Source organism: Pelodiscus sinensis, chromosome 3 (assembly GCF_049634645.1).
Source record: "Pelodiscus sinensis isolate JC-2024 chromosome 3, ASM4963464v1, whole genome shotgun sequence".
Taxonomy (NCBI): Eukaryota; Metazoa; Chordata; order Testudines; family Trionychidae; genus Pelodiscus; species Pelodiscus sinensis.
This window is the reverse complement of record NC_134713.1, coordinates 200,105,979-200,131,670: the sequence shown is the minus strand read 5'-3', so window position 1 is coordinate 200,131,670 and position 25,692 is coordinate 200,105,979. Positions and strand designations below refer to the sequence as shown.

General features: G+C 73.2%; 2 protein-coding genes across 4 annotated transcripts in view; one reads left to right on the top strand and one right to left on the bottom strand.

Annotated features, from left to right (window-relative positions):
- Positions 1-11,985, top strand: part of LOC112544328 (cullin-9-like) — a 43,171-nt gene extending 31,186 nt beyond the window's left edge. For 2 of the 3 annotated variants that reach the window (XM_075925921.1, XM_075925922.1), the window contains exons 22-30: positions 776-891; positions 4,582-4,764; positions 5,829-5,986; positions 6,533-6,746; positions 7,205-7,373; positions 8,571-8,719; positions 9,753-9,870; positions 11,030-11,226; positions 11,308-11,985. In XM_075925921.1, the coding sequence (XP_075782036.1) occupies positions 776-891; positions 4,582-4,764; positions 5,829-5,986; positions 6,533-6,746; positions 7,205-7,373; positions 8,571-8,719; positions 9,753-9,870; positions 11,030-11,226; positions 11,308-11,592 (1,589 nt within the window). In that variant the 3' untranslated portion in view covers positions 11,593-11,985. Of the gene's footprint in view, positions 1-775; positions 892-4,581; positions 4,765-5,828; positions 5,987-6,532; positions 6,747-7,204; positions 7,374-8,570; positions 8,720-9,752; positions 9,871-10,311; positions 10,728-11,029; positions 11,227-11,307 lie in introns of those variants that run through there. The other variant, XM_075925923.1, reaches the window with a different exon arrangement.
- Positions 11,986-12,122: 137 nt separating this feature from the next.
- LOC102460240 (phosphofurin acidic cluster sorting protein 2-like) overlaps positions 12,123-25,692 on the bottom strand; it is a 67,112-nt gene continuing 53,542 nt past the window's right edge. The window contains 23 exon segments of the mRNA XM_075925924.1: positions 12,123-12,790; positions 12,894-13,007; positions 13,137-13,360; positions 13,604-13,736; positions 13,994-14,036; positions 14,114-14,156; positions 15,060-15,094; positions 15,677-15,757; positions 15,759-15,778; positions 16,144-16,254; positions 16,331-16,485; positions 16,836-16,942; positions 17,460-17,564; positions 17,945-18,077; positions 18,911-19,032; positions 20,218-20,286; positions 20,467-20,551; positions 20,845-20,996; positions 22,523-22,582; positions 23,313-23,393; positions 24,036-24,127; positions 24,577-24,739; positions 24,851-24,976. Of these exon segments, the coding sequence (XP_075782039.1) occupies positions 12,675-12,790; positions 12,894-13,007; positions 13,137-13,360; positions 13,604-13,736; positions 13,994-14,036; positions 14,114-14,156; positions 15,060-15,094; positions 15,677-15,757; positions 15,759-15,778; positions 16,144-16,254; positions 16,331-16,485; positions 16,836-16,942; positions 17,460-17,564; positions 17,945-18,077; positions 18,911-19,032; positions 20,218-20,286; positions 20,467-20,551; positions 20,845-20,996; positions 22,523-22,582; positions 23,313-23,393; positions 24,036-24,127; positions 24,577-24,739; positions 24,851-24,976 (2,370 nt within the window). The 3' untranslated portion in view covers positions 12,123-12,674.

Here is a 25,692-nt window from a genome sequence, read left to right as displayed (position 1 = left end):
CCCGGGGCGGGGGTGGGAGGCCCTGGGGGTAAGGACCCTTCGGGGCGGGTCCCGGGGCGGGGGGGGGCCCTGGGGGTAAGGACCCTTCGGGGCGGGTCCCGGGGCGGGGAGGGCCCTGGGGGGTAAGGACCCTTCGGGGCGGGTCCCGGGGCGGGGGGGCCCTGGGGGTAAGGACCCTTCGGGGCGGGTCCCGGGGTGGGGGCGGGGGGTGGGAGGCCCTGGGGGTAAGGACCCTTCGGGGCGGGTCCCGGGGTGGGGGTGGGAGGCCCTGGGGGTAAGGACCCTTCGGGGCAGGTCCCGGGGTGGGGGGGCCCTGGGGGTAAGGACCCTTCGGGCTGCCGCTAGCCCGTCGGGTGCCAGGCCGGGCCATGGTGCTGCCGATTGGCGGGTGCAGGTGGGTGCCAGGCCGGGCCATGGTGCTGCCGATTGGCGGGTGCTGGTGGGTGCCAGGCTCGGCGGGGCTGGGCGCAGGCCGTGGCCGGGCGCAGCGGGGGGCCTCTCGGGCGGGGGGGCCGTGGGGCGCAGTGGGGGCGGGGCCGTCGGCAGAGGCGGCAGCCGCCTTGCTGCAAAGACCAGCCCTGCTGTGGGGCGGGTCCTGGCTGCTCCGGGCCGGGGGTGGGGTGGGGCTGGCTGGCTCCAATGCGCCGCGCTGGGCTGGGGGGGCACCGGCCGATGGCCGAGCAGCGGCCCTGCCCCCGGGGGCGCCCCACCCTGGCGTGGGGTCGGCCCTGCCCCCGTCCTGCCCCAGCGCCGCTCATGCTCCCTCTGCCGGCAGACGGGAAGAACGGGAAGAGCCAGGAGACGAGCGCCGGGGCCGCCAGGGGCTCGGGGAAGAAGCCCAGCAGCATGGCGGGGATCACGCAGTGCTGGAGGGGTGTCGTGCAGCAGCAGGTGCGGGGGGAGGGGAGAGATGGGGGGGGCTCTTGCAGTAGCGGGTGGGGGTGATGGGGCGTAGGATGGGGAGTTATGGGGGGGCTCTTGCAGTTGCGGGTGGGGGTGATGGGGGCGTTGGATGGGGAGTTATGGGGGGCTCTTGCAGTAGCGGGTGGGGGGTGATGGGGGCGTTGGATGGGGAGTTATGGGGGGCTCTTGCAGTAGCGGGTGGGGGGTGATGGGGCGTAGAATGGGGAGTTATGGGGGGTTCTTGCAGTAGCGGGTGGGGGGTGATGGGGGCGTAGGATGGGGAGTTATGGGGGGCTCTTGCAGTAGCGGGTGGGGGGTGATGGGGGCGTAGGATGGGGAGTTATGGGGGGGCTCTTGCAGTAGCGGGTGGGGGTGATGGGGTGTTGGATGGGGAGTTATGGGGGGCTCTTGCAGTAGCGGGTGGGGGTGATGGGGCGTTGGATGGGGAGTTATGGGGGGCTCTTGCAGTAGCGGGTGGGGGCGATGGGGGCGTTGGATGGGGAGTTATGGGGGGCTCTTGCAGTAGCGGGTGGGGGCGATGGGGGCGTTGGATGGGGAGTTATGGGGGGCTCTTGCAGTAGCGGGTGGGGGCGATGGGGGCGTTGGATGGGGAGTTATGGGGGGCTCTTGCAGTAGCGGGTGGGGGTGATGGAGCGTTGGATGGGGAGTTATGGGGGGCTCTTGCAGTAGCGGGTGGGGGATGGTGGGGGGTGATGGGGAGTTATGGGGGGGCTCTTGCAGTAGCGGGTGGGGGGTGATGGGGCGTTGGATGGGGAGTTATGGGGGGCTCTTGCAGTAGCGGGTGGGGGGTGATGGGGGCGTTGGATGGGGAGTTATGGGGGGCTCTTGCAGTAGCGGGTGGGGGGTGATGGGGCGTAGAATGGGGAGTTATGGGGGGCTCTTGCAGTAGCGGGTGGGGGTGATGGGGGCGTTGGATGGGGAGTTATGGGGGGCTCTTGCAGTAGCGGGTGGGGGGTGATGGGGCGTTGGATGGGGAGTTATGGGGGGCTCTTGCAGTAGCGGGTGGGGGTGATGGGGCGTTGGATGGGGAGTTATGGGGGGCTCTTGCAGTAGCGGGTGGGGGTGATGGGGCGTTGGATGGGGAGTTATGGGGGGGCTCTTGCAGTAGCGGGTGGGGGTGATGGGGCGTTGGATGGGGAGTTATGGGGGGCTCTTGCAGTAGCGGGTGGGGGGTGATGGGGCGTTGGATGGCGAGTTATAGGGGGGCTCTTGCAGTAGCGGGTGGGGGTGATGGGGCGTTGGATGGGGAGTTATGGGGGGCTCTTGCAGTAGCGGGTGGGGGTGATGGGGCGTTGGATGGGGAGTTATGGGGGGCTCTTGCAGTAGCGGGTGGGGGGTGATGGGGCGTTGGATGGCGAGTTATAGGGGGGCTCTTGCAGTAGCGGGTGGGGGTGATGGGGCGTTGGATGGGGAGTTATGGGGGGCTCTTGCAGTAGCGGGTGGGGGGTGATGGGGCGTTGGATGGGGAGTTATGGGGGGCTCTTGCAGTAGCGGGTGGGGCGTGATGGGGCGTTGGATGGGGAGTTATGGGGGGCTCTTGCAGTAGCGGGTGGGGGTGATGGGGCGTTGGATGGGGAGTTATGGGGGGCTCTTGCAGTAGCGGGTGGGGGGTGATGGGGCGTTGGATGGGGAGTTATGGGGGGCTCTTGCAGTAGCGGGTGGGGGTGATGGGGTGTTGGATGGGGAGTTATGGGGGGCTCTTGCAGTGGCAGGTGGGGGTGATGGGGGCGTTGGATGGGGAGTTATGGGGGGCTCTTGCAGTGGCAGGTGGGGGTGATGGGGGCGTTGGATGGGGAGTTATGGGGGGCTCTTGCAGTGGCAGGTGGGGGTGATGGGGGCGTTGGATGGGGAGTTATGGGGGGCTCTTGCAGTGGCAGGTGGGGGTGATGGGGCGTTGGATGGGGAGTTATGGGGGGCTCTTGCAGTGGCAGGTGGGGGTGATGGGGGCGTTGGATGGGGAGTTATGGGGGGCTCTTGCAGTGGCAGGTGGAGGTGATGGGGGCGTTGGATGGGGAGTTAAGGGGGGCTCTTGCAGTAGCGGGTGGGGGTGATGGGGCGTTGGATGGGGAGTTATGGGGGGCTCTTGCAGTAGCGGGTGGGGATGGTGGGGGGTGATGGGGAGTTATGGGGGGGCTCTTGCAGTAGCGGGTGGGGGGTGATGGGGCATTGGATGGGGAGTTATGGGGGGCTCTTGCAGTAGCGTGTGGGGGGTGACGGGGCATTGGATGGGGAGTTATGGGGGGCTCTTGCAGTAGCGGGTCGGGGGTGACGGGGCGTTGGATGGGGAGTTATGGGGGGCTCTTGCAGTAGCGGGTGGGGGGTGATGGGGCGTTGCATGGGGAGTTATGGGGGGCTCTTGCAGTAGCGGGTGGGGGGTGATGGATGGAGGTAAGGGGGGGCTCTTGCAGCAGGGGGTGGGGGGTGTTGGATGGGGAGTTATGGGGGGGCTCTTGCAGCAGCAGGTGGGGGGTGATGGATGGGGGTAAGGGGGGGCTCTTGCAGCAGCGGGTGGGGGGTGATGGGGAGTTATGGGGGGGCTCTTGCAGCAGCGGGTGGGGGGTGATGGATGGGGTTAAGGGGGGGCTCTTGCAGCAGCGTGTGGGGGGCTATGGATGGGGGGTAAGGGGGGGCGTTGTGCAGCTCTGGTGTGTTTGTGCCTGTGGGTCTCTGCTGCCGGTCCCCGCTCCCTGTGCTCCATGGGGGTAGCAGGGCCCAGCCCCTCGGCCTCCTGCCCCAAGCCACGAAGCCCAGGGGTGTTTGTTGGGGGGGCCCCTCCCCCCTGTGGCCCCCTGGGCCTCTCCCTCCCCGGCTTGGTCTGGACCCCCCATGCTCACCAGGGCGCTCCCCGAACCTGGGCCCCTCCCTCAGGGCGCCCCGCCCCGTTCCCCTGGGCCCCCCCCTCAGGGCGCCCCGCCCCGTTCTCCTGGGCCCCCCCCCTCAGGGCGCCCCGCCCCGTTCTCCTGGGCCCCCCCCCTCAGGGCGCCCCGCCCCGTTCCCCTGGGCCCCCCCCTCAGGGCGCCCCGCCCCGTTCCCCTGGGCCCCTCCCTCAGGGCGCCCCGCCCCGTTCCCCTGGGCCCCCCCCTCAGGGCGCCCCGCCCCGTTCCCCTGGGCCCCTCCCTCAGGGCGCCCCGCCCCGTTCTCCTGGGCCCCTCCCCTCAGGGCGCCCCGCCCCGTTCTCCTGGGCCCCCCCCCTCAGGGCGCCCCGCCCCGTTCCCCTGGGCCCCCCCCTCAGGGCGCCCCGTTCCCCTGGGCCCCCCCCTCAGGGCGCCCCGCCCCGTTCCCCTGGGCCCCTCCCTCAGGGCGCCCCGTTCCCCTGGGCCCCTCCCTCAGGGCGCCCCGCCCCGTTCCCCTGGCCCCCCCCTCAGGGCGCCCCGCCCCGTTCCCCTGGGCCCCCCCCTCAGGGCGCCCCGCCCCGTTCCCCTGGGCCCCCCCCTCAGGGCGCCCCGTTCCCCTGGGCCCCCCCCTCAGGGCGCCCCGCCCCGTTCCCCTGGGCCCCCCCCCTCAGGGCGCCCCGCCCCGTTCCCCTGGGCCCCCCCCTCAGGGCGCCCCGCCCCGTTCCCCTGGGCCCCCCCCTCAGGGCGCCCCGTTCCCCTGGGCCCCCCCCTCAGGGCGCCCCGTTCCCCTGGCCCCGGGTCACGGTGCTGCCTCCCCGCGCAGGTGAAGCGGTTCCTGGAGGCGGCGTGGCAGGGGCCGGACTTCGTGGAGCGGTACTGCCGCCTGTACCGGGGCCTGCGCCGCGCCACGGAGGAGCTCTTCGGGCAGCAGGCGGCCTTCGCGCTGGCCCTGCGCCAGGGCTTCTCCGGCGGCCTGCTGCAGCTCTCCTTCCTGACGGCCGTGCACGTGAGCGGGGGCTCGGCGCGGGGGGGGGGCTGGAAAGGGGCGTGGTCTTGCGGAAGGGGTGTGGCTTTGGGCGGAAGGGGTGGGGCTTCGGCTGCCTTCCCCAATTGTGCCTTCTCCCATCTCCCTGCCGTGCCCGACCCCTCCGCTCGGCAGCGCCCAGTCAGCTCTGCCCAGGCTCCTGGCTGCCCTGTAGGAGTCTGAGGGTCCCAGCTGTGTGTGTGGGGGGGTCTGCCAGTGAACCCCTGGCTGCATCAGGGCCTTGAGCCTGCTCCTGCCCCCCCAGTCCTGGCCCCCTGCCCCCCTGCCCTGGCGCACACACCCCGGGCCCTCCACGGAGCCCCAACCCCCTACTGCCCATGCACACAGCCCCCCGACTCCCCACAGAGCCCCCACGCCCGGGCACACAGCCCCCCGACTCCCCACAGAGCCCCCACGCCCGGGCACACAGCCCCCCCAGGCCCCACGGAGACCCCCACGCCCGGGCACACAGTCCTCTGACTCCCCACAGAGCCCCCACGCCCGGGCACACAGCCCCCCCAGGGCCCACGGAGACCCCCATGCCCGGGCACACAGCCCCCTGACTCTCCACAGAGACCCCACGCCTGGGCACACAGCCCCCCGACTCCCCACAGAGCCCCCACGCCCGGGCACACAGCCTCCCCAGACGTCATGGAGACCCCCACTGCCTGGGCACATAGCCCCTTGGCCCCCCCACGGCTCCCTCTCCTTTGTCCTGCTTCCAGGGCCCAAGGTATCATCTGCTGTCACCTGGTCCTCAGGCCGAGAGACTGAACGTACTTCCCCAGCGAGTCGTGCCCGGCCTCCCCTCCTTGTCCAGATAGTGCTGCAGTGCCCGGGGAAACTGAGGCACGCGCACACACACACAGCGTTCCCATGGAACAGCACAGGACAGTAGACTCACACAACACAACAAAGCAAGCACAGTGAATAGTCCCCACTTCGTCCCACCCCCGCTCCCAGGGAGTGACCCTTCCCCCGGGCCCCCCCCTCCGTCCACGTGTCCCCCGGGCCCCGAGCCGCCTGGCAGCTGGCGCTCTCCCCAGGTGAGTGAGCAGTTCGCGCGCTACGTCGACCAGCGCATCCAGGAGAGCCAGACGGACGCGGGCAACGTGGAGTCGCTGCACCGGCTGCAGCAGAGCCTGGAGCCCCTCCTCTTCCTCTCGGGCCTGGAGCTCGCCAGCACCTTCGAGCACTTCTACCGGTGAGGGGGGGCCGGGGCTCCCCACAGCCCAGCCGGCCCAGGCCTGGCTGCCAGGGGCTGGGCAGGGCCCGCGGGGGCGTCTCCCGGAGGCTGCGCCTGCTGCCCTGCCAGGGCCGGGTTGCCAGGTGTCGAGTTGACCGACAGGCCCCCGGGGCTCTGGCCGGGACGTTCGGATTTTCCCCGGCCAGGAGGTGAAAATCCCGGGTGCCTCCCGGGTGCGCGGGGAGCTGTGCGGCCCGGCGCAGGGCAGCAGGATGGCGGGCGGCCGCCGCAGCCTGGTGGGGCCAGAGAGCCTCCCAAGTCTGTCTTAAAGGGGCCACGCCGGGGGGTTTGTTTTTTGCTCGGCTCTCGGGTCCTTTTTGTTTTCTCAACAACTTTGGTTCCCCCGTTTTGTTCTGAACAGAATTTTCTCCGCGGTGGTTTCCGGTGGGGAGCAGGGTGCTGGGTGTTTGGATTCAATCATCTGGCAGCCCTGCCTGGCCCCGGATGCAGGCGGGGGCAGGGCGGGGCTGAGGGCGCGGGGGGCTGACCCAGCTGCCGTTGCAGGTATTACCTGGGCGACCGGCTCCTGGCCCAGGGCAGCGTGTGGCTGGAACGGGCCGTCGTGGAGCAGCTCGGGCTCTGCTTCCCCAACCGCTTCCCCCAGCAGATGCTCAAGAGCCTGAGCGAGTCGGAGGAGCTGCAGCAGCAATTCCACCTCTTCCAGCTGCAGCAGCTCGACCAGCACCTGCTGGAGCTGGACGCCGGCCAGGAGGACGCGGTGAGGCCTGGGCGGGGCTGGGGGTGCCCCTCCCTTCCCGGGGGGCTGGGGACGCGGCGGGGCTGGGGGTGCCCTCCCTTCCCGGGGGGGCTGGGGACGCGGCGGGGCTGGGGGTGCTCCTCCCTTCCCGGGGGGGGGGCTGGGGACGCGGCGGGGCTGGGGTGCCCCCTCCCTTCCCGGGGGGGCTGGGGACGCGGCGGGGCTGGGGGACCCCTCCCTTCCCGGGGGGGGGCTGGGGACGCGGCGGGGCTGGGGGTGCCCCTCCCTTCCCCGGGGAGGAGGGCTGGGGACGCGGCGGGGCTGGGGGTCCCCTCTCCCTTCCCAGGGGGGGGCTGGGGACGCGGCGGGGCTGGGGGTCCCCTCTCCCTTCCCGGGGGGGGGCTGGGGGTCCCCTCTCCCTTTCCGGGGTGCCCAGAGGAGCTGGGGGAGCTGAGCGCGGCGCCCTGCTGCGTCTCCAGGCGATGGAGGAGCCGGCCGCGCTGGAGGAGGAGCCGGAGGTGAAGGTGCTGGCCCTGTCCCCGCGCTGCTGGACCATCTCCCCGCTCTGCTACCTGGAGGAGCCCGGCCGGTGTTTCCCGCAGCCCCTCTGCTCCTATTTGGCGCGGTTCGCCGACTTCTACACCAAGAGTGAGTCCGGGCGCGGGGCTCTGGGGTCGGGGTGCAGCAGGGTCTGGGGGGAGGGGCTCTGGGGTCGGGGTGCAGCAGGGTCTGGGGGGAGGGGCTCTGGGGTCGGGGTGCAGCGGGGTCTGGGGGGTGGGGCTCTGGGGTCGGGGTGCAGCGAGGTCTGGGGGGAGGGGTTCTGGGGTCGGGATGCAGCGAGGTCTGGGGGGTGGGGCTCTGGGGTCGGGATGCAGCGAGGTCTGGGGGGTGGGGCTCTGGGGTCGGGGTGCAGCGGGGTCTGGGGGGAGGGGCTCTGGGGTCGGGGTGCAGCGAGGTCTGGGGGGTGGGGCTCTGGGGTCGGGGTGCAGCGGGGTCTGGGGGGAGGGGCTCTGGGGTCGGGGTGCAGCGAGGTCTGGGGGGTGGGGCTCTGGGGTCGGGGTGCAGCGAGGTCTGGGGGGTGGGGCTCTGGGGTCGGGGTGCAGCGGGGTCTGGGGGGTGGGGCTCTGGGGTCGAGGTGCAGCAGGGTCTGGGGGGAGGGGCTCTGGGGTCGGGGTACAGTGAGTGCTGGGGCTTGGGGTGGGACTCTAGGGTCAGGGTGTGCTGAGGGGTGGGGCTGGGGGCGGGGTTCTAGGGGCAGGGTGCTGAGGGGGCGGGGCAGGGGGCTGGGCTCTAGGGTCAGGGTGCTGAGGGGGCGGGGCTTGGGGCAGGGTGCTGAGGGGGCGGGGTCAGACTCCTCAGCGAAGGGCTGGGAGCCCGTGGGGCTGGGGGCTCTGGGGTCGGGGTACAGCGAGTGCTGGGGCTTGGGGTGGGACTCTAGGGTCAGGGTGCTGAGGGGGCGGAGTTCTAGGGTCAGGATGCTGAGGGGGCGGGGCTTGGGGTCGGGGTGCAGCGAGGGGCAGGGCTCTGGGGTCAGGGTGCTGAGGGGGCGGGGCTTGGGGCAGGGTGCTGAGGGGGCGGGGTCAGACTCCTCAGCGAAGGGCTGGGAGCCCGTGGGGCTGGGGGCTCTGGGGTCGGGGTGCAGCGAGGGCTGGGGGTGGGAGGGGTTCTAGGGTCAGGGTGCTGAGGGGGCGGGGCTTGGGGCAGGGTGCTGAGGGGGCGGGGCTTGGGGCAGGGTGCTGAGGGCGGGGTCAGACTCCCCAGCGAAGGGCTGGGAGCGGCAGCGGCGCTGGAGCTGGGGGTCCGTGGGGCCGGGGGCGCTGCTGGGACCGGCCGTGTCTCTTGCAGGTCAGAGCTGGCCGGGCCTGGAGCACTCGAAGCCGCGGCGCCTGCAGTGGACGTGGCTGGGCCACGCCGAGCTCCGGTTTGCAGGGGGCACCGCCCTGCACGTCTCCACCCTGCAGATGTACATCCTGCTGCACTTCAACAGCGCCCAGGTGGGGCCCGGCCCCCCCCGTCCTGTGCGGAGCCTCCCCCGGCTCGGGGCCCGGCCCCCCCGTCCTGTGCGGAGCCTCCCCCGGCTCGGGGCCCGGCCCCCCCTGTCCTGTGCGGAGCCTCCCCCGGCTCGGGGCCCGGCCCCCCGTCCTGTGCGGAGCCTCCCCCGGCTCGGGGCCCGGCCCCCCCTGTCCTGTGCGGAGCCTCCCCCGGCTCGGGGCCCGGCCCCCCCTGTCCTGTGCGGAGCCTCCCCCGGCTCGGGGCCCGGCCCCCCCGTCCTGTGCGGAGCCTCCCCCGGCTCGGGGCCCGGCCCCCCGTCCTGTGCGGAGCCTCCCCCGGCTCGGGGCCCGGCCCCCCCCGTCCTGGGCGGAGCCTCCCCCGGCTCGGGGCCCGGCCCCCCCCGTCCTGGGCGGAGCCTCCCCCGGCTCGGGGCCCGGCCCCCCCCGTCCTGGGCGGAGCCTCCCCCGGCTCGGGGCCCGGCCCCCCCGTCCTGCGCGGAGCCTCCCCCGGCTCGGGGCCCGGCCCCCCCCGTCCTGTGCGGAGCCTCCCCCGGCTCGGGGCCCGGCCCCCCCCGTCCTGCGCGGAGCCTCCCCCGGCTCGGGGCCCGGCCCCCCCGTCCTGTGCGGAGCCTCCCCCGGCTCGGGGCCCGGCCCCCCCCCGTCCTGCGCGGAGCCTCCCCCGGCTCGGGGCCCGGCCCCCCCGTCCTGTGCGGAGCCTCCCCCGGCTCGGGGCCCGGCCCCCCCTGTCCTGCGCGGAGCCTCCCCTGGCTCGGGGCCCGGCCCCCCCGTCCTGTGCGGAGCCTCCCCTGGCTCGGGGCCTGGCCCCTCCTGTCCTTCCAGCCGCAATGTGTTCCTCTCCGCCCCCCCGTCCCAGCTCCCGTGTCCCCGTGTGGCTCCGGCCGGGGGGGGGGGGGCCGTTCTCTCTCCCCTCGCCCCCGTCCAGCACCGCAGCCCCGAACCCTCCTCCCACCCTGGCCCCTCTGCCGGCCTCCTGCCCCTGCTTCTCCACATCCTGTCTCCTTTGCTTGCTCGGCAGGAAGTGGCCGTGGAGTCGCTGGCCCAGGCCACGGGGCTGTCTCCCGCCCTGCTGAGCCAGGCGCTGAAACCGCTGACGGGAGAGGCCGGGATCCTGACCCAGAGCCTGCCAGAGGGGGGTGCGTATGGGGAGAGCGGGGGGGCCGGGTTAGAAGAGGGGGCTGGGCCTGGGGTGAGGGTGGCCAGGCTGGTCCCAGAGAGGGCTCATGAGGCTGGGCTCTGAGCTGGGAGGGGGGCTGGGCCTGGATGGGCGTGTGGGGATGAGGGGGGGGACTGGTCCCCAAGCAGGGTGGCAGGGGTGTGCTGTGGGGGGCTGACCCTGGGGGGGCGTGTGGGGATATGGGGGGGAGGGGCTGGCCCTGGAGGGGCGTGTGGGGATATGGAGGGGGGGTCCCCGAGCAGGGTGGCAGGGGTGTGCTGTGGGGGGCTGGCCCTGGGGGGGTGAGCGGGGATGCGGGGGGGCTGGCCAGCCCTGGGGGGGGGGCGTGTGGGATACGGGGGGGCTGGTTTTCGAGCAGGGCCGGTCCCGGGCCCCGCTGAGCGCCGCCTGCCGGTCCCAGGGCTGCTGCGGCTGGACGAGGCGGCCCTGGCCCGGGCGGGGGGGCGGGCCCTGGGGGGGCGGGGGGGATACGGGGGGGCTGGTTTTCGAGCAGGGCCGGTCCCGGGCCCCGCTGAGCGCCGCCTGCCGGTCCCAGGGCTGCTGCGGCTGGACGAGGCGGCCCTGGCCCGGGCGGGGGGGCAGGCCCTGGGGGGGGCGGCGGGGATATGGGGGGGGAGGGGCCGGTCCTGGGGGGGCGTGTGGGATACGGGGGGGCCTGGTTTTGGAGCAGGGCCGGTCCCGGGCCCCGCTGAGCGCCGCCTGCCGGTCCCAGGGCTGCTGCGGCTGGACGAGGCGGCCCTGGCCCGGGCGGGGGGGATACGGGGGGGCTGGTTTTGGAGCAGGGCCGGTCCCGGGCCCCGCTGAGCGCCGCCTGCCGGTCCCCGCTGAGCGCCGCCTGCCGGTCCCAGGGCTGCTGCGGCTGGACGAGGCGGCCCTGGCCCGGGCGGGGGGGCGGGCCCTGGGGGGGCGGGGGGGATACGGGGGGGCTGGTTTTCGAGCAGGGCCGGTCCCGGGCCCCGCTGAGCGCCGCCTGCCGGTCCCAGGGCTGCTGCGGCTGGACGAGGCGGCCCTGGCCCGGGCGGGGGGGCGGGCCCTGGGGGGGCGGGGGGGATACGGGGGGGCTGGTTTTCGAGCAGGGCCGGTCCCGGGCCCCGCTGAGCGCCGCCTGCCGGTCCCAGGGCTGCTGCGGCTGGACGAGGCGGCCCTGGCCCGGGCGGGGGGGCGGGCCCTGCGCCTGCTGCCCCCGCAGACCTACCTGGCCGTGGAGGCGGCCGAGGGCGGCGCGCTGGAGCGCAAGAGGAATGTGCTTTGCTGCCTCATCGTGCGGCTGCTGAAGGGGGAGAAGGAGCTGCACATCGACAACCTGGTGTTCAGGGTACGGCCCGGCGGGGGCGGGGCAGGGGCGGGGCCTGCTGGGCGCCCGGCCACGCCCACTAACGCTGCCTCTGCCCGACAGGTGATTGACGCCTGTCAGAAATGGGAGTCCGGCTCCGCCCCCAAGTTCCTCAGCTTCTGCTGCAGCAGCACGGACGTGCTCTCCTGCGTCCTGCACCTGCTGAGCCAGGGCTACCTGCGGCGGCAGGAGGCCAACCCGCAGCGGCTGGAGTACGTCTCCACGGAGCCCCTGCCCGCCCAGCCGCCCCCCCAGCCGCCCCCCGTCGCCTTCCAGACTGTGCAGATCAAGACGGCGCCCAGCGCGGCCTGCGCCGAGCACAGACAGGCCTTCTCCACCTTCAGGTAGAAGGGGGCAGGGCCGGGGGCCTGGACGCTGCCCGCTGGGGCAACGCGCCGCACCTCAGCCCAGCCCACGTGCCAAACACTGCCACGGCCTCAGCGCTTGACTTTAATAAAGCAGCACAACTGTGCCCCCCTCGCTGTGCTGGCCTGGGCCAGCAGCCTTGGGCCCCCCAGCCATTTCATTCTCGGGCAAGGCCCCAGGCTCCCCGTGGGCTGGCCACGGCTGCGGGCAGCAGCTCCCGGCTGGCTTCAAGGAGCAGGCAGGCCTGGGCTGTAGCGGTGTCCCAGGAGCAGTCAGCACGCCCGCAGCAAGCAGCCATGCAACACTGCCCCACTTGCATGGGTACAGCAGCTGGCTGCACGCCCGGCCCTGCCCCGCGCAGTGGCCACGCCCCCAGGAAGCAGCCGCCGCGCAGTGGCCACGCCCCCAGGAAGCAGCCGCCGCGCAGTGGCCACGCCCCCAGGAAGCAGCCGGCCGGCCCTGCCCCGCGCAGTGGCCACGCCCCCAGAAAGCAGGCGCCCGGCACTGCCCGGCACAGTGGTACCAGCGTTAATTTATTAAAAGGAATCCAGAGAAGCAACCATACAATAAGTTTAACAAAAATAGAATCTTGTAAAAAAACGGAGCAAGCGGCCTTGTGCTGCCCGGCTTGGGGGCGCAGGGAGGGGCGGGTTTGGGGGCTGGCTGGGCACGGAGCCTGGCTGGCAGAAGGGAAAGATGGGCCCAGCCGTGGGCGGCCACGTGACACCTGGGAGTCCCCCCAGCAGGGCTGCAACTTGACCTGCCTCCCTGGGCTGAGGGGAGGAGGCACCACTGGGCCAGCCCAACCTGCTGCCCCATGGGGCCCAGCCCACCCCAGGTGTCTCCCAGCTCAGGCCCAGGCCCATGGACTCAGCGGTTCTGTACCCCCCCAAGGCCACGGGGGGCAGGCCCTTGTCTAGGGTGCAGCTGGGAGGGAGCCTGCAGCACCAGTGAGACCAGCACCCAGGGCAGGGCCCAGTCCCCCTCCCCCCACTGAAGGGAGCTGGCTTGGGGGGCCGGCTGCACCCCCCAGGCAGCGCCGCCCTCAGCAGCGTCCCGGCCGCTCACAGGCCCTTGGAGTAGCCGAAGATGCCCACGGGCAGATGCTTGACGTGGGTGGGCCACTGCGCCGCCAGCTGGAAGAACTTGACGTCGTTCCACTCCACGCCGTCGATGGACACTGGGGGCAGAGAGCAGGGCTGGAGCGGGGCGGCCTGGGGGTGCAGCAGAGCCAGAGAGGGGCACGCGGGGGTGGGGGGGGCGCAGGGGGGCGGGCGCCCTACCTCGCAGCATGGTGTTCTGGTGCTTGGCGGTGCAGATGAGGCGCGAGATCCCCTCGATGACTTGGCTCTTGGGCTCCAGGTCCCTCTCCTTGGGTTTCTTGCTCAGGAACATGACTGGGGGGAGAGAGGCTGCTAGAGCCGGCCCTGCTGGGGGCCCTGCCTGGGGCCCGGAGCCGGCCCTACTGGGGGCCCTGCCTGGGGCCCGGAGCCGGCCCTGCTGGGGGCCCTGCCCGCCCGTCCTACCTTTCTTGTTCTTCTCCTTGGTGACCACGGTCATGGCCATGGTGCTGGGGGGCAGAGGCTCCCCGGGGCCAGGCACGCGGCTGACCTGCAGGGACCGGAAGTTGCTCTTCAGCGTGTTCTTCAAGCCCGTCTCCCGCTTGTCCCCGTCCTTCCTCTTCTCCAGCCCCTGCGCCGTCCAGTAGTCGACCTGCAGGCCCATCACCTCTGCGCCGGGACTCAGGGACCTGGGGAGGGACAGGCCCATGGCAGCCGGCCAGGCTGGGCTCCCGCGCGGCCCACAGGCCCTGCACTCGGCTGGCAGGGAGCCCCTGCCCGTCACTGCCCCACGTGGGTGGCATCTTCTACCTCCCCCTCCCTGTGGGGCCAGGCCAGGGCCCTTCAGGTGCAGGAGGAGGGGCTGGCTCCCACCCCCAGCCCTGTGCCTGGCCCTGGCCCCGCACCCTGCTCCAGCGCCCACGGAGCCTCACCCAGTCCCGGAGAGGCTGCTGCTGACGGACGGGGAGGGCGGCGGGGTGCCCAGCGCCTCCTTGCAGTGGGGCGCCCCCGGGGCGGCTGGCGGGGCCGAGCTCAGCAGGGAGCCGGTGGCATCGTCCGAGTCCACTGGGGAGAGGGAAAGGCGGGGCCGAGTCAGGGGTCTGGGCCGGGGCAAGACTGGTGCTTCCAGCCTAGGGCCCCCCAGCCCCCCAGCGGGGGCGTTCCTGGGGCAAGAGCCAGGCCAGCATTCTGAGCAGCGCCGGGGGCCAGAAGCCGCCGCAGGGCTCGAGGCTGGGGGGGGGGGAGGGGGGATCCTGGACAGGGTGTAGGGGGGGACGGGGAGCACGTGCCCACCCCCCTCCCTGGGCTGCAGGGCGGCTCACCGGAGGCGCTGAAGGACTGCTCCAGGACGCCCACCTTCACCACCTGCGGACAGAGACATGAGACAGGCCTGGCCCACGCCCCGGCCAGGCGCCCGCGGGGCACAGCCCCCCCACACTCACCCCAACGAAGGGCACAAACTTCTGGCAGGAGTCGTCGTCTGGGCTGCGGGGGGAGGAGAGGGCGGTCAGAGAGCAGCCCTGGGGCGTGGGCACCGGCTGCCACCCAGGATTGTGCAGGGCAGTGCCCGCCCTGCCAGGCAGCCCCCCAGCCCCCACGGCCCTCACCCCGCCAGGCAGCCCCCCCACGGCCCTCGCCCCGCCAGGCAGCCCCCACGGCCCTCGCCCCGCCAGGCAGCCCCCCACGGCCCTCACCCCGCCAGGCAGCCCCCCAGCCCCCACGGCCCTCGCCCCGCCAGGCAGCCCCCACGGCACTCGCCCCACCAGGCAGCCCCCCAGCCCCCACGGCCCTCGCCCCGCCAGGCAGCCCCCCACGGCCCTCGCCCCGCCAGGCAGCCCCCCGGCCCCCACGGCCCTCGCCCCGCCAGGCAGCCCCCCACGGCCCTCGCCCCGCCAGGCAGCCCCCCGGCCCCCACGGCACTCGCCCCACCAGGCAGCCCCCCACGGCACTCGCCCCACCAGGCAGCACCCTGCCTCTCCCACCAGAGTTGCTTCCCCCATGGGGCAGCCCCCAACCCCCTCCTGCGTTACTTGGCCCATTTGCCCGGCTGTACAGCCCCCCCCCCCCACGTCGCTCGCTCCACAGGGCAGCCGCCCAGCAGTGCCCATTAACCCCCGTCCGAGTCACACGCCCGGCCCTCCCGCGTCACTGGCCACGGAGCAGAGCTGGGGGGTGGCAGCCTCTGCCCCTCGGGCCGGCCTGGCACCTGCATGCCCCACACCCGCCCAGCGCTGCAGCACAGGCACGGCGGGGGGAGCGACAGACGGGGGGCGGGGCGGGGGGCTCGCATGCAGGGCAGGGGGCAGGGAGCCGGGGCAGCCGAGGGGCGGGCAGGGCACAGACGGGACGGGACACGAGGAGGCGCCAGCGCACACGACAGGCCAGTACCTGATGTAAAAATCAAAATAGAGGCTTCTCTTCCTGGGACGCCGCAGAGCGAGAGAAGGCAGAGGTGAGGGGGCGGCTGCCACGCGCCCTGCAGCCCCTCGGGCCCGGAGCCAGCCCCCCGATGCGCCGGGGCCCATAGCTAAGACCGGACTGGGAGCCGCCCAGGGACTGGCACTGGCCACAGGCAGCCCCCTGCGGGTGTGGGCTCCCTCCCCGCCTCCGACCCCCAGCTGCCTGGCCTGCCCCCCGCCCGCCTCCAACCACAGCCCCCTTGCAGTGTCCCTCAACCCCGACCCACACTGCTCTGAGCAGGAGATGAACGCGGCTGCTTGGCGCCTGGGCCTGCCCTGGCCACACCGGCGCCATCGGCAGGAAGGGTCCCGCGGGCGGCTCAGCTCAGCCCTGCACCGGGGCGCTGGCAGAGAAGGGGACGGGCCGGAGCCCCCGGAGCCCCCTCCGGGCCTGCCGGCCTCCCCCTGCCGGCCAACCAACTCTGACAGCTCCCTGCAGGCTGCACAACCCGGGGTACCCAGCCAGCTGTCCGGCCCCGCGGCCCCGGATGCAGCTGGGGGGTGCCCAGCGAGGCTGCCTGCACCCCGGGCCCCCCGCCCTCAACCTCTCTGCTTGTAGGTCAGCATGGCCTCCGAGATGGGCAGCTGGTGGGACTGGCTGGCCCCCGCGATGAACTCGGCTACGCGGGCCGGGGACGTCCACCGGGTCTGGGGGAAGGGGAGGGGTGAGCGTCCCCCGGCTGCCCGCCCGGCGCCCCACTGCTCACGGTGACGGCGCGTCGGGGAGCCTCGAGCTGCAGCCAGACACCGGGAAGGGCTCTGGCTTCTCCGAGACAGCGCAGCTGACACAGGAGCCAGGGGCAGAGCCGGAGTCCTCTTGGGGGGAAGGGGCTTCACCCCCTTCCTTGGTCTAAGACCATCCTCCCTGCCCCTGGCCCTTGCCCCCCGGCCTGGGGCCAGTCCCCACCTCTCCTCCTGTGTCTCCCTCTGCCCAGGGGTGTCAGTGGGACTCCCAGCACCCAGCCCGGCGGGAACACCGGTCACAAAGGCGACACCCCCGCTATGCCACTCACCGGTGCTGGGGGGCTCTGCCCGGCTGAACAGCTCCCGCCAGGCCGGGTCCAGGAAGAGGGCGCTGTACCGCCCGTCCACCGAGGCCAGGTACTTGGCCAGCGGGTGAGAGCCTGGCAAGAGAGGGAGGAAGTGACGCGGGCTGCTCGGGGGGGGGCCCTGCTGCTGCCCCCGGCGGCCGGCTCGTACCCAGGGGCACCACGAGGAAGCGGAGGTAGTTGAGCCAGTCGGGCGTCTTGCTGGCCAGCTGCTCCACGAAGAAGCGCAGCACGATGCTCAGGTAGCTCTGGTCTCCTGCCACGGCCACTTTGACGGGCGGCGGCACGTGGGCGTTGCAGTTACAGCTGCAGAAGGAAGAGAAGCCCCGAGACTCGGTGCCACGGGGGCCGGGACATGGCGAGGGCACAGCTCCTGGGCAGGCTCCTCGCTGGCGCTGGCCCGGCCCTGCTGCTGCTCTGGGACTGCTCTAGCACCCGGGCCTGGCTCACGTGCACCCTCGCCCCCCCTGCACGTCCCAGTGCCCGCCCAGCGCTGCCATCAGTAGGGTCCAGTGTTAACCCCTGGCTGGGACACGTGGGCAGCCCATGCACTCAGGGCCCAATCCCGCCATGGGGCACGGGCATCCGCAAGTCTCCGACCCCACCCCCTCCAGTGCCCCCTGGGTCAGGCCCTGCCCCGGCCCGGCCGCACTCACTATCTCTGGATGCGGGCCACGATGCTGTTGAAGGCAGCCTGGACGTCAGCCGTGGAGCAGGTGCAGACGACGGGCTGCTGATGCGCCTGGAGCTGCTCACTCAGGTACTGGGGATGCAACGGCAGAGGAGGCCGGGGGTGAGCCCCCCTCGTGTGTCCGTGTAGTGCGGCCCCGGCAGCCAGGCCCAGGGCCCCCCGGGAACCCAGCCCGCGCAGGCGAGCTCCCTGGGCACTTGGCAGCGTCCGGCCGTGCTGCCCAGCGGGACAAGGGGCTGACGCAGGGAGGCTGCAGCCACACGGGCCTCGGCTCCCCCTTTCCAGCGGGGTGTGGGCTCTAAGACCCTCTCTCCCGGTAGACGGTGCCCAGCCCGCCCCAGGGGCAAAGCGCCTTCCCGCTGCCGGGCCAGTCCCTGAGTGTCCGGCCCTCGACAGGCAGGTTTCCCGTCGCCGTCCGGGAGCAGGGCCGGGCGCTCTGGGGTCTCCACGCAGCGCGATGACTCCTGCTCACCCCTGGGGCTCCTAAGCGGCTCCAGCGGCCCCCCCCGCGCGAGGACAAAGGGACCCGGCTCTACTGGGAACCCCCGTTTCCTGGGCTGCGCACCCCCGGCAGCCCGGCTCCCCTCACCTGCCCGGGCCACTCGGCGGCGTCCACCAGGATCACGCTCTCCGGCAGCTGCTCGTCCGGCACCAGGATCCGGTTCAGCTGGTCGTAGATGGATTTGCGGGGCACCTAGGACAGGCCGAGCAGGCCGGGTCAGGCGCCCGCGGGCCGCTCCAGCCCCAGGGCAAAGCCGGCCACACGGCTCGACTGCACACGCGTGGGCCCCGCCCCAGGGCAAAGCCGGCCACACGGCTCGACTGCACACGCGTGGGCCCAGCCCCAGGGCAAAGCCGGCCACACGGCTCGACTGCACACGCGTGGGCCCAGCCCCAGGGCAAAGCCGGCCACACGGCTCGACTGCACACGCGTGGGCCCCGCCCCAGGGCAAAGCCGGCCACACGGCTCGACTGCACACGCGTGGGGCCCAGCCCCAGGGCAAAGCCGGCCACACGGCTCGACTGCACACGCGTGGGCCCAGCCCCAGGCCCGCCCCGCCCCCGCCCCCTGACCTGGGCGCCGAGCCGCGAGTCCGGCGAGCTCTCGCTGTCCAGGCTGCTGGTGCGGTCGCCCTGCGCCTTCGAGTGCTGCCGGTCCCTCATGGAGGTGCTGCGGGGCCGCCAGGCCTGCCGGCTCTCGGCTTTGCTGCGGGACGGGACGACAGCCCCCAGCCATGGCAGCAGCCCGGCCCCAGGGCTGGCTGCAGAGTCTGGGGCAGGGAGAACCCCTCCCCCGCTGGGGCTGGGCCTGATCCCCCCCTCCCCCCGCTGGGGCTGGGCCTGGGCCTGATCCTCCCTCCCCCGCTGGGGCTGGGCCTGGGCCTGATCCCCCCCTCCCCCGCTGGGGCTGGGCCTGGGCCTGATCCTCCCTCCCCCGCTGGGGCTGGGCCTGGGCCTGATCCTCCCTCCCCCGCTGGGGCTGGGCCTGGGCCTGATCCCCCCCTCCCGCGCTGGGGCTGGGCCTGATCCCCTCCTCCCCCCACTGGGGCTGGGCCAGACAGATCCCCCCCTCCCCCGCTGGGGCTGTGCCCGGGGCCAGGCAGACCCCCCCCCCCCCCCGTCTACCAGAGCTGGGCCTGATCCCCTCCTCCCCCCACTGGGGCTGGGCCAGACAGATCCCCCCCTCCCCCGCTGGGGCTGTGCCCGGGGCCAGGCAGACCCCCCCCCCCCCCCCCCCGTCTACCAGAGCTGGGCCTGATCCCCTCCTCCCCCCGCTGGGGCTGGGCCTGGGCCTGATCCTCCCTCCCCCTGCTGGGGCTGGGCTGGCCGCACCCAGGGCCGGGCAGATCCCCCCCCAATGGGGCTGGGCCAGACAGCTCCCCCCTCCCCCGCTGGGGCTGTGCCCGGGGCCAGGCAGACCCCCCCCCTCCGTCTACCAGGGCTGGGCCGGCCCCAGCCAGGCAGATCCCCCCTCCTCCACAGGGGCGGGGCCCAGGGGCTGTCCCCAGCCCACGAGGCCACGGCCCGGAGCTGCCTTACCTGGGCGACACAGGGCTGGGGGGCTCGGCGCTGCACAGCTGGGCCAGCCTGTCCACGCTGCTCTCCCGCCCGGCTGCCTCCGCCGCCCCGGGGCGAGGGGGGGGCTCCTCCGCCTCCAGCGCCTGCGGGCACAGTCAGTGCACACCGGAGCGCCGCCGGGCCTCCCCCGTCTGCCCCTCCCAGCACGGCCGGGGCGGGTCGCCTGGGGCCCAGAGGGGCTGAGCCGAACCCCCAGAGCATCCTCCTCTCAGCTCCTGCCCTGCCCCAGCTGGCGGGATTTTCCCCACCACACTATTGGGAGGGCAGATAACGGAGCCACGTGGGGACAGGGTGCTGGGGACGCCCCAAAGCCTAAGCTAACCACAGACACGGACCAGCCACGCGTCCCAGGGCAGCCACAGCCACAGACACGGACCAGCCACACGTCCCGGGGCAGCCACAGCCACAGCCACGGACCAGCCACACGTCCCGGGGCAGCCACAGCCACGGACCAGCCACACGTCCCGGGGCAGCCACAGCCACAGCCACAGACCAGCCACGCGTCCCGGGGCAGCCACAGCCACAGACCAGCCACACGTCCCGGGGCAGCCACAGCCACAGCCACAGACCAGCCACACGTCCCGGGGCAGCCACAGCCACAGCCACAGACCAGCCACGCGTCCCGGGGCAGCCACAGCCACAGCCACAGACCAGCCACACGTCCCGGGGCAGCCACAGCCACAGCCACAGACCAGCCACGCGTCCCGGGACAGCCACAGCCACAGACCAGCCACACGTCCCGGGGCAGCCACAGCCACAGCCACAGACCAGCCACACGTCCCGGGGCAGCCACAGCCACAGCCACGCGTCCCGGGGCAGCCACAGCCACAGCCACAGACCAGCCACACGTCCCGGGACAGCCACAGCCACAGACCAGCCACGCGTCCCGGGGCAGCCACAGCCACGGACCAGCCACGCGTCCCGGGGCAGCCACAGCCACGGACCAGCCACGCGTCCCGGGGCAGCCACAGCCACGGACCAGCCACGCGTCCCGGGGCAGCCACAGCCACGGACCAGCCACGCGTCCCGGGGCAGCCACAGCCACGGACCAGCCACGCGTCCCGGGGCAGCCACAGCCACGGACCAGCCACGCGTCCCGGGGCAGCCACAGACACGGACCAGCCACGCGTCCCAGGGCAGCCACAGCCACAGACACGGACCAGCCACGCGTCCCGGGGCAGCCACGGGTCCCAAGGCCAACATCATGGGGGCCACCATGGGGGCCCGAGCCATGGGGGGCAGCTCCTCACCAGCCGGCAGAAACTCACCAGTCCGGTCTCCACGGCCACCTCCTCCAGGGCGCGGGACGCTCCGGCTTTGCGCTTCTCCACTTGTCCCTGGGCAGAGGGAACCAGAGTCTAGAACAGAGTGACCCAGAGCAGGGGCAGGGGCCAATCCCCTATCCCCCCCGCAGGGCCCCCAGAGCGCTCCTGCCCCATCTGCCTGTGCTGGGAAGGGAACAGGCAGACTGGCCAGCAGGTAACTGGGGGCCGACCAGGAGCTGGGGGGCGACTCACCGAGCTGGCGGACTCCCGATCCTGCCCTTTCTGGCCACCGATCTCCGTCTGGGAACCCGAGTGAGAGACGCCCTCAAAGAAACGCCTGCAGGACGGAGACGCAGGGGAGACCCCCGCTCAGCACCCAGCCCCACACAGGCCCCCACCTTCTCCAGCACCCGCCCTGCCCAGCGTCCCCTTGGGAAGGGCGTGTCCTACCCCCAGCCAGGCCAGGCCAGCAACGTCCGGCCCCTCGGCACGCTGAGCCAGACAGCTGTGGGCTGGGTCCTTGCCCTCCGACTCACGCTGGACGGGGGGCGGGGAGGGCAGGCCGGGAGCCGAGGCCCGTTCTTGGGGAGGAGGTGGGAAGGCCGTGGGGTGAGTCTGGGGCCAGCTCACCGCAGGGTGGGCTTGGGGGTGCTGTGCACGCTCTCGTCCTCCTCCAGCTCGGGGCCGCTGTCGCTGGCGTTGCATTCCTCCAGGCTGTCGGAGAGCAGCCCCAGGTCCTCCTCCACGCCCCGCGCCTGGCCCGCCGGGTCCCCGCCCAGCACCTGTGGCGGAGCAGCCGGGTGACAGCGCCCGCCCAGCCCCCACGTCCGGCCCACCCCCCACACCCGGCCCGCCGGGTCCCCGTCCAGCACCTGTGGCAGAGCAGCCGGGTGACAGCGCCCGCCCCCACGTCCGACCCATCCCGCCCCCCACACCTGGCCCGCCCCCCACACCCGGCCCGTCTCCACATCCGACCCATCCCGCCCCCCACACCCGGCCCGTCTCCACATCCGACCCATCCCGCCCCCCACACCCAGCCCGTCTCCACATCCAACCCATCCCGCCCCCCACACCCATCCCGTCTCCACATCCGACCCATCCCGCCCCCCACACCTGGCCCGTCTCCACATCCGACCCATCCCGCCCCCCACACCCGGCCCGTCTCCACATCCGACCCATCCCGCCCCCCACACCCGGCCCGTCTCCACATCCGACCCATCCCGCCCCCCACACCCGGCCCGTCTCCACATCTGACCCATCTCGCCCCCCACACCCAGCCCGTCTCCACATCCGACCCATCCCGCCCCCCACACCTGGCCCGCCCCCCACACCCAGCCCGTCTCCACATCCGACCCATCCCGCCCCCCACACCCGGCCCGCCGGGGCCCCGCCCAGCACCTGTGGCAGAGCAGCCGGGTGACAGCGCCCGCCTGGCCCCCACACCCAGCCCACCTCCACATCCGACCCATCCCGCCCCCCACACCCGGCCCGCCGGGGCCCCGCCCAGCACCTGTGGCAGGTCAGCAGGGTGACAGCGCCCGCCCACCCCCGGTGCCCGTCCCGTCTCCACATCCATCCCACCCTGCCCCCCACACCCAGCCTGCCGGGTCCCCGCCCAGCACCTGTGGCAGAGCAGCCAGGTGACAGCACCCGCCCGCCCCCGCATCCGGCCCGGCCCACCCCCCACACCCAGCCCGTCTCCACATCCATCCCACCCTGCCCCCCACACCCGGTCTGCTGGGTCCCAGCCCAGAGCCTGCTGCAGAGCAGCCAGGTGACAGCGCCTATCCCGCCCTGCCCCCCGTGCCCAGCCCACCAGGTCCCAGCCGGGCCCCTGTGGCAACGGCTCCTCCTGTCAGAGGGAAGAGCTGCGCCAGGCAGGGCCCTGCGGCAGCCTCGGGGGCCTGAGGAGCAGGCCCAGCGCCCCAGGTGTCCCATGAGCTCCGGAGCAAGTGCAATCGGCTCATCCCGTGGCCCAGCCAGTGGGGCTCCGGGCGGGAAAAGGCGCCTCTCAGGGCCCAGCCCGGCTCCAAGGGCGAGCGCCCGCTCCCAGCCTCCCCGACCGCAGCCCGAGGGGCAGGCAATGCGGACACGGCCCACTGCCCCGGCTCTGGGCTGGGCTTTGGGCTCGAAAGCCCCGGGGGTTCCCTCCCCCCTTGGGCTGCACCAGAGGAGACTGGGAACCCAGGCGCTCGGCCCCTGCCCCTCCCTTCTCGCTCCAGGGACCCCCGGGCAGGACGGGCTTGCCGAGCGCGCTGGGGCGGGTACCGCACCCCGGAGCCCCAGGCCGGGCCCGCGCCCCGCTCACCTCGTCCATCACTTTAAACCTCTTCAGCAAAGCAACGAATTTCTGCTTGAAGTTGGGTTGCTGGAAGGGAAGGGCAGAGGCTGGGTGAGGTGCCCCGGCTGCAGGGCCGCCCTCCCCAGCCACAAAGGCACCGCGGGGCCCCGGCCAGAGCCCCGGCCCGGCTCTGAGGCCCCAGGCAGAGGGCCGGGGGAGGGGAAGGGGCCACGCAAATAAAGCGTGCGGGGTGCCAGGGACGCAGGCGCCAGGCCAGGCCACGCACACAGACAGCACCCGGCCCCTGCGCTCCCGGCCCGGCCCTCAGCCACACGCGGGCAGGGTCCCGGCCGGCCCCGGCTACGGCTTCAGCAGGGCTCTCGGAATAAACGTGGAAAACTCCTGCAGCCCAGCCCTGGCCAGCCCCTCCCTCCGGAGCCCACGGCCCCAGGCAGAGCTCTGAGCCGGGCCGGGCCGGGCGCGAGTCAGGCTGGCAGACGTGACCGGGGGCGCGGGGAGGGAGCCAGCGTCCCTGCTGCCATCGCACCGAGTCTCTGCTCCGCCCGGCGCCCTCGGGCCCAGCTCCCTGCCTGTGCGATGGGGCGACTGCCCGGGCTGCCTCCCGTGGGACGGGGGAGGCGCAAGGCGGAGAGGCAGGGCAGAGGGCCGGGCCATGCACCCTGCCCACGCTCGGCCACTCCCAGCCAGGCGCCGGCGGGCGAGAGGCAGCTCCCTGGGGACCCCCAGCCAGAGCACCCAGCGCCCCTGCGGGGCCTCCAGCCGGGCCCAGGCCCAGCCCACGCCCCCGGGACGTTACCCGGCTCATGGACGTGGTTCTGATCATTTTCCTCCGGGCTTTCTTCGGCTTCCTCCCGTCGTCCTCCTCGTCATACAGGTCCTGCTCGGCGAGAGGGGCCGCACGTCAGCCTGGCAGCGCCCGGGAGCTCCCCTCTCCCCGACTGGCACCGGCTCCCGGCTGTGCTGCCCCGTGGCTGCAGGAGCGATCGTCCCTGCGGAGCCGCCCGCTCCCACAACGGGAGGACACGGGGAAATTGGACCGGCTCAGAGCTGAGCCACAGGGATCGGAAACCCGCCTCGTAGCAACGGCTCCGGGACTCAGCCCAGTCAGCGCACCAGGCCGCTCAGGGCTGGCTCGGTCGCAGGCCAGGGGTCCTGACAGGGCAGCCGGAATTTGGTAGCAGGCTCTGAAGCCTGCGAATCCAGCCGGGAGCAGCTGTTTTCCAGTGAGCATACGAGCTCCTGGAACCGCAGGCCTGGGACTCTCCAGCGCCTGGTTTCGGGCTCAGGGCGGGTCTCTGGGCTGCGGTGATCACAGGGGACTGATGGAGGATCCAGGCTGCACAGCCATGGCCCCGAGACCCTGTGCTCTGCTCCCTGCGGCTCGGCCCCAGGGCAGGAGAGGGGCTGGGCTGGGCTGGGCTGGGCTGGGGGCACCCACTGACCGTCCCATCCTCCTGCCCCAGGGCCCTGCGGGTGTCCCCGTCCCGGAGGGCAGGCAGCAGGCCCTGCCCACCCTTACCTGGCCCTGCACAGCATCGTCACTGGCCTCCTGCTCGGAGGAGAAGCTCTCGTCCTCCTCCTCCGAGTAGTTATCCATGTCGGGGGAGCGATCTGGAACCAGACACCGAACATCAGAACACAGCGGCCAGGCTGGGTCAGACCAAAGGCTCCTCAAGCCCTGACAGCAGCCGGCACCAGGTGCCCCCGAGGGAGTGAACGGAGCACGTGATCCCTCCCGTCACCCATTCGCAGCCTCTGACAAACAGCGGTGAGGAACATCCTCCCTGCACAGCCTGGCTAACAGCTACTGATGGACCTAACCTCCAAGGATTTATCTGGCTCTTTTTTGAACCTGGTAAAAGCCCTGGTCTTCACAACATCCTGTGGCGAGGAGTTCCATAGATTGACTGTGCGCTGCATGAAGAAAACCTTCCTTTGTTTTAAAAATGCAGATGTCACACCCGAGCCAAACTACCTCCCCCCACCCGCACTGTCCCCAGGAAACGCCCGCATGGCCAGAGACAGAGCGCCTGGGGGAGCTGGGGCTGGGAGAGACGCACCCGAGGCTTTGATCTTGGGGCCAGAGGGGACGCTGCCGTCCTCGTGGTCAATGGGCTGGCTGGAGAGGGAGCAGATGCTGATTTCAGCCACTTGAACACTCGCGTCCTTCCCGTTGCTGTGCAGGCCCAGCAGCTGCCTGGCGTCCGTGGGGTGCTGCATCACCTGGGAGCGGACACGCAGTGACTCCCACGGCAGGGCAGCCCCTGGCCAACTGCTCCGCCCGCTGCCCGGCCCCTGGGGGCGCTGCCCGGCCCGCCGGCGCCCGCCGCTTACCTCCGCCATGTTAATGCTTCCCACCGCCAGCGTCTTGTAGCCCAGGATGGTGCGGTTCTTGTACCGCTTCCTCCGCTGCAGCATGATCTGCAGCTTGTTGCCGTCCCTCTTCAGGAAGTGCGGGTACTGCGGGAGGGGACAGATTGGCGTGGCAGGGCGAGGGGTCTCCCCGCCCGGCCCAGGGCCCAGGCCACCACCGCCCGCTCCACTCCCCGCCCGGCCCAGGCCACCACCTCCCGCTCCACTCCCCGCCCGGCCCAGGCCACCACCTCCCGCTCCGCTCCCCGCCCGGCCCAGGCCACCACCTCCCGCTCCACTCCCCGCCCGGCCCAGGCCACCACCGCCCGCTCCGCTCCCCGCCCGGCCCAGGCCACCACCTCCCGCTCCGCTCCCCGACCGGCCCAAGCCACCGCCTCCCACTCCGCTCCCCACCCCGCCCCGGCCGCCGCCGCCCGCTCCACTCCCCGCCCGGCCCAGGCCGCCGCCGCCCGCTCCGCTCCCCGACCGGCCCAAGCCACCGCCTCCCACTCCGCTCCCCACCCCGCCCCGGCCGCCGCCACCCGCTCCGCTCCCCGCCCGGCCCAGGCCGCCGCCGCCCGCTCCCCGCCTGGCCCATGGTCCAGGCCGCCGCCACCAGCTCTGCTCCCCACCCAGCCCAGGCCACCGCTGCTCCCAGCCCAGCCCAGCCCGGCCCAGGGAGCTGCCTGCCCAACTTTGAGCCCTGCATCACCCTCCCGCCCACAGCCCCCCACCTCCAGCCACAATGCCTGTTCCCGCACCCTGGTGCCCAGGCCAGACGCCCACTGTGCATCCCTGCAGGGACCAGGGCCTCTGGACACCAT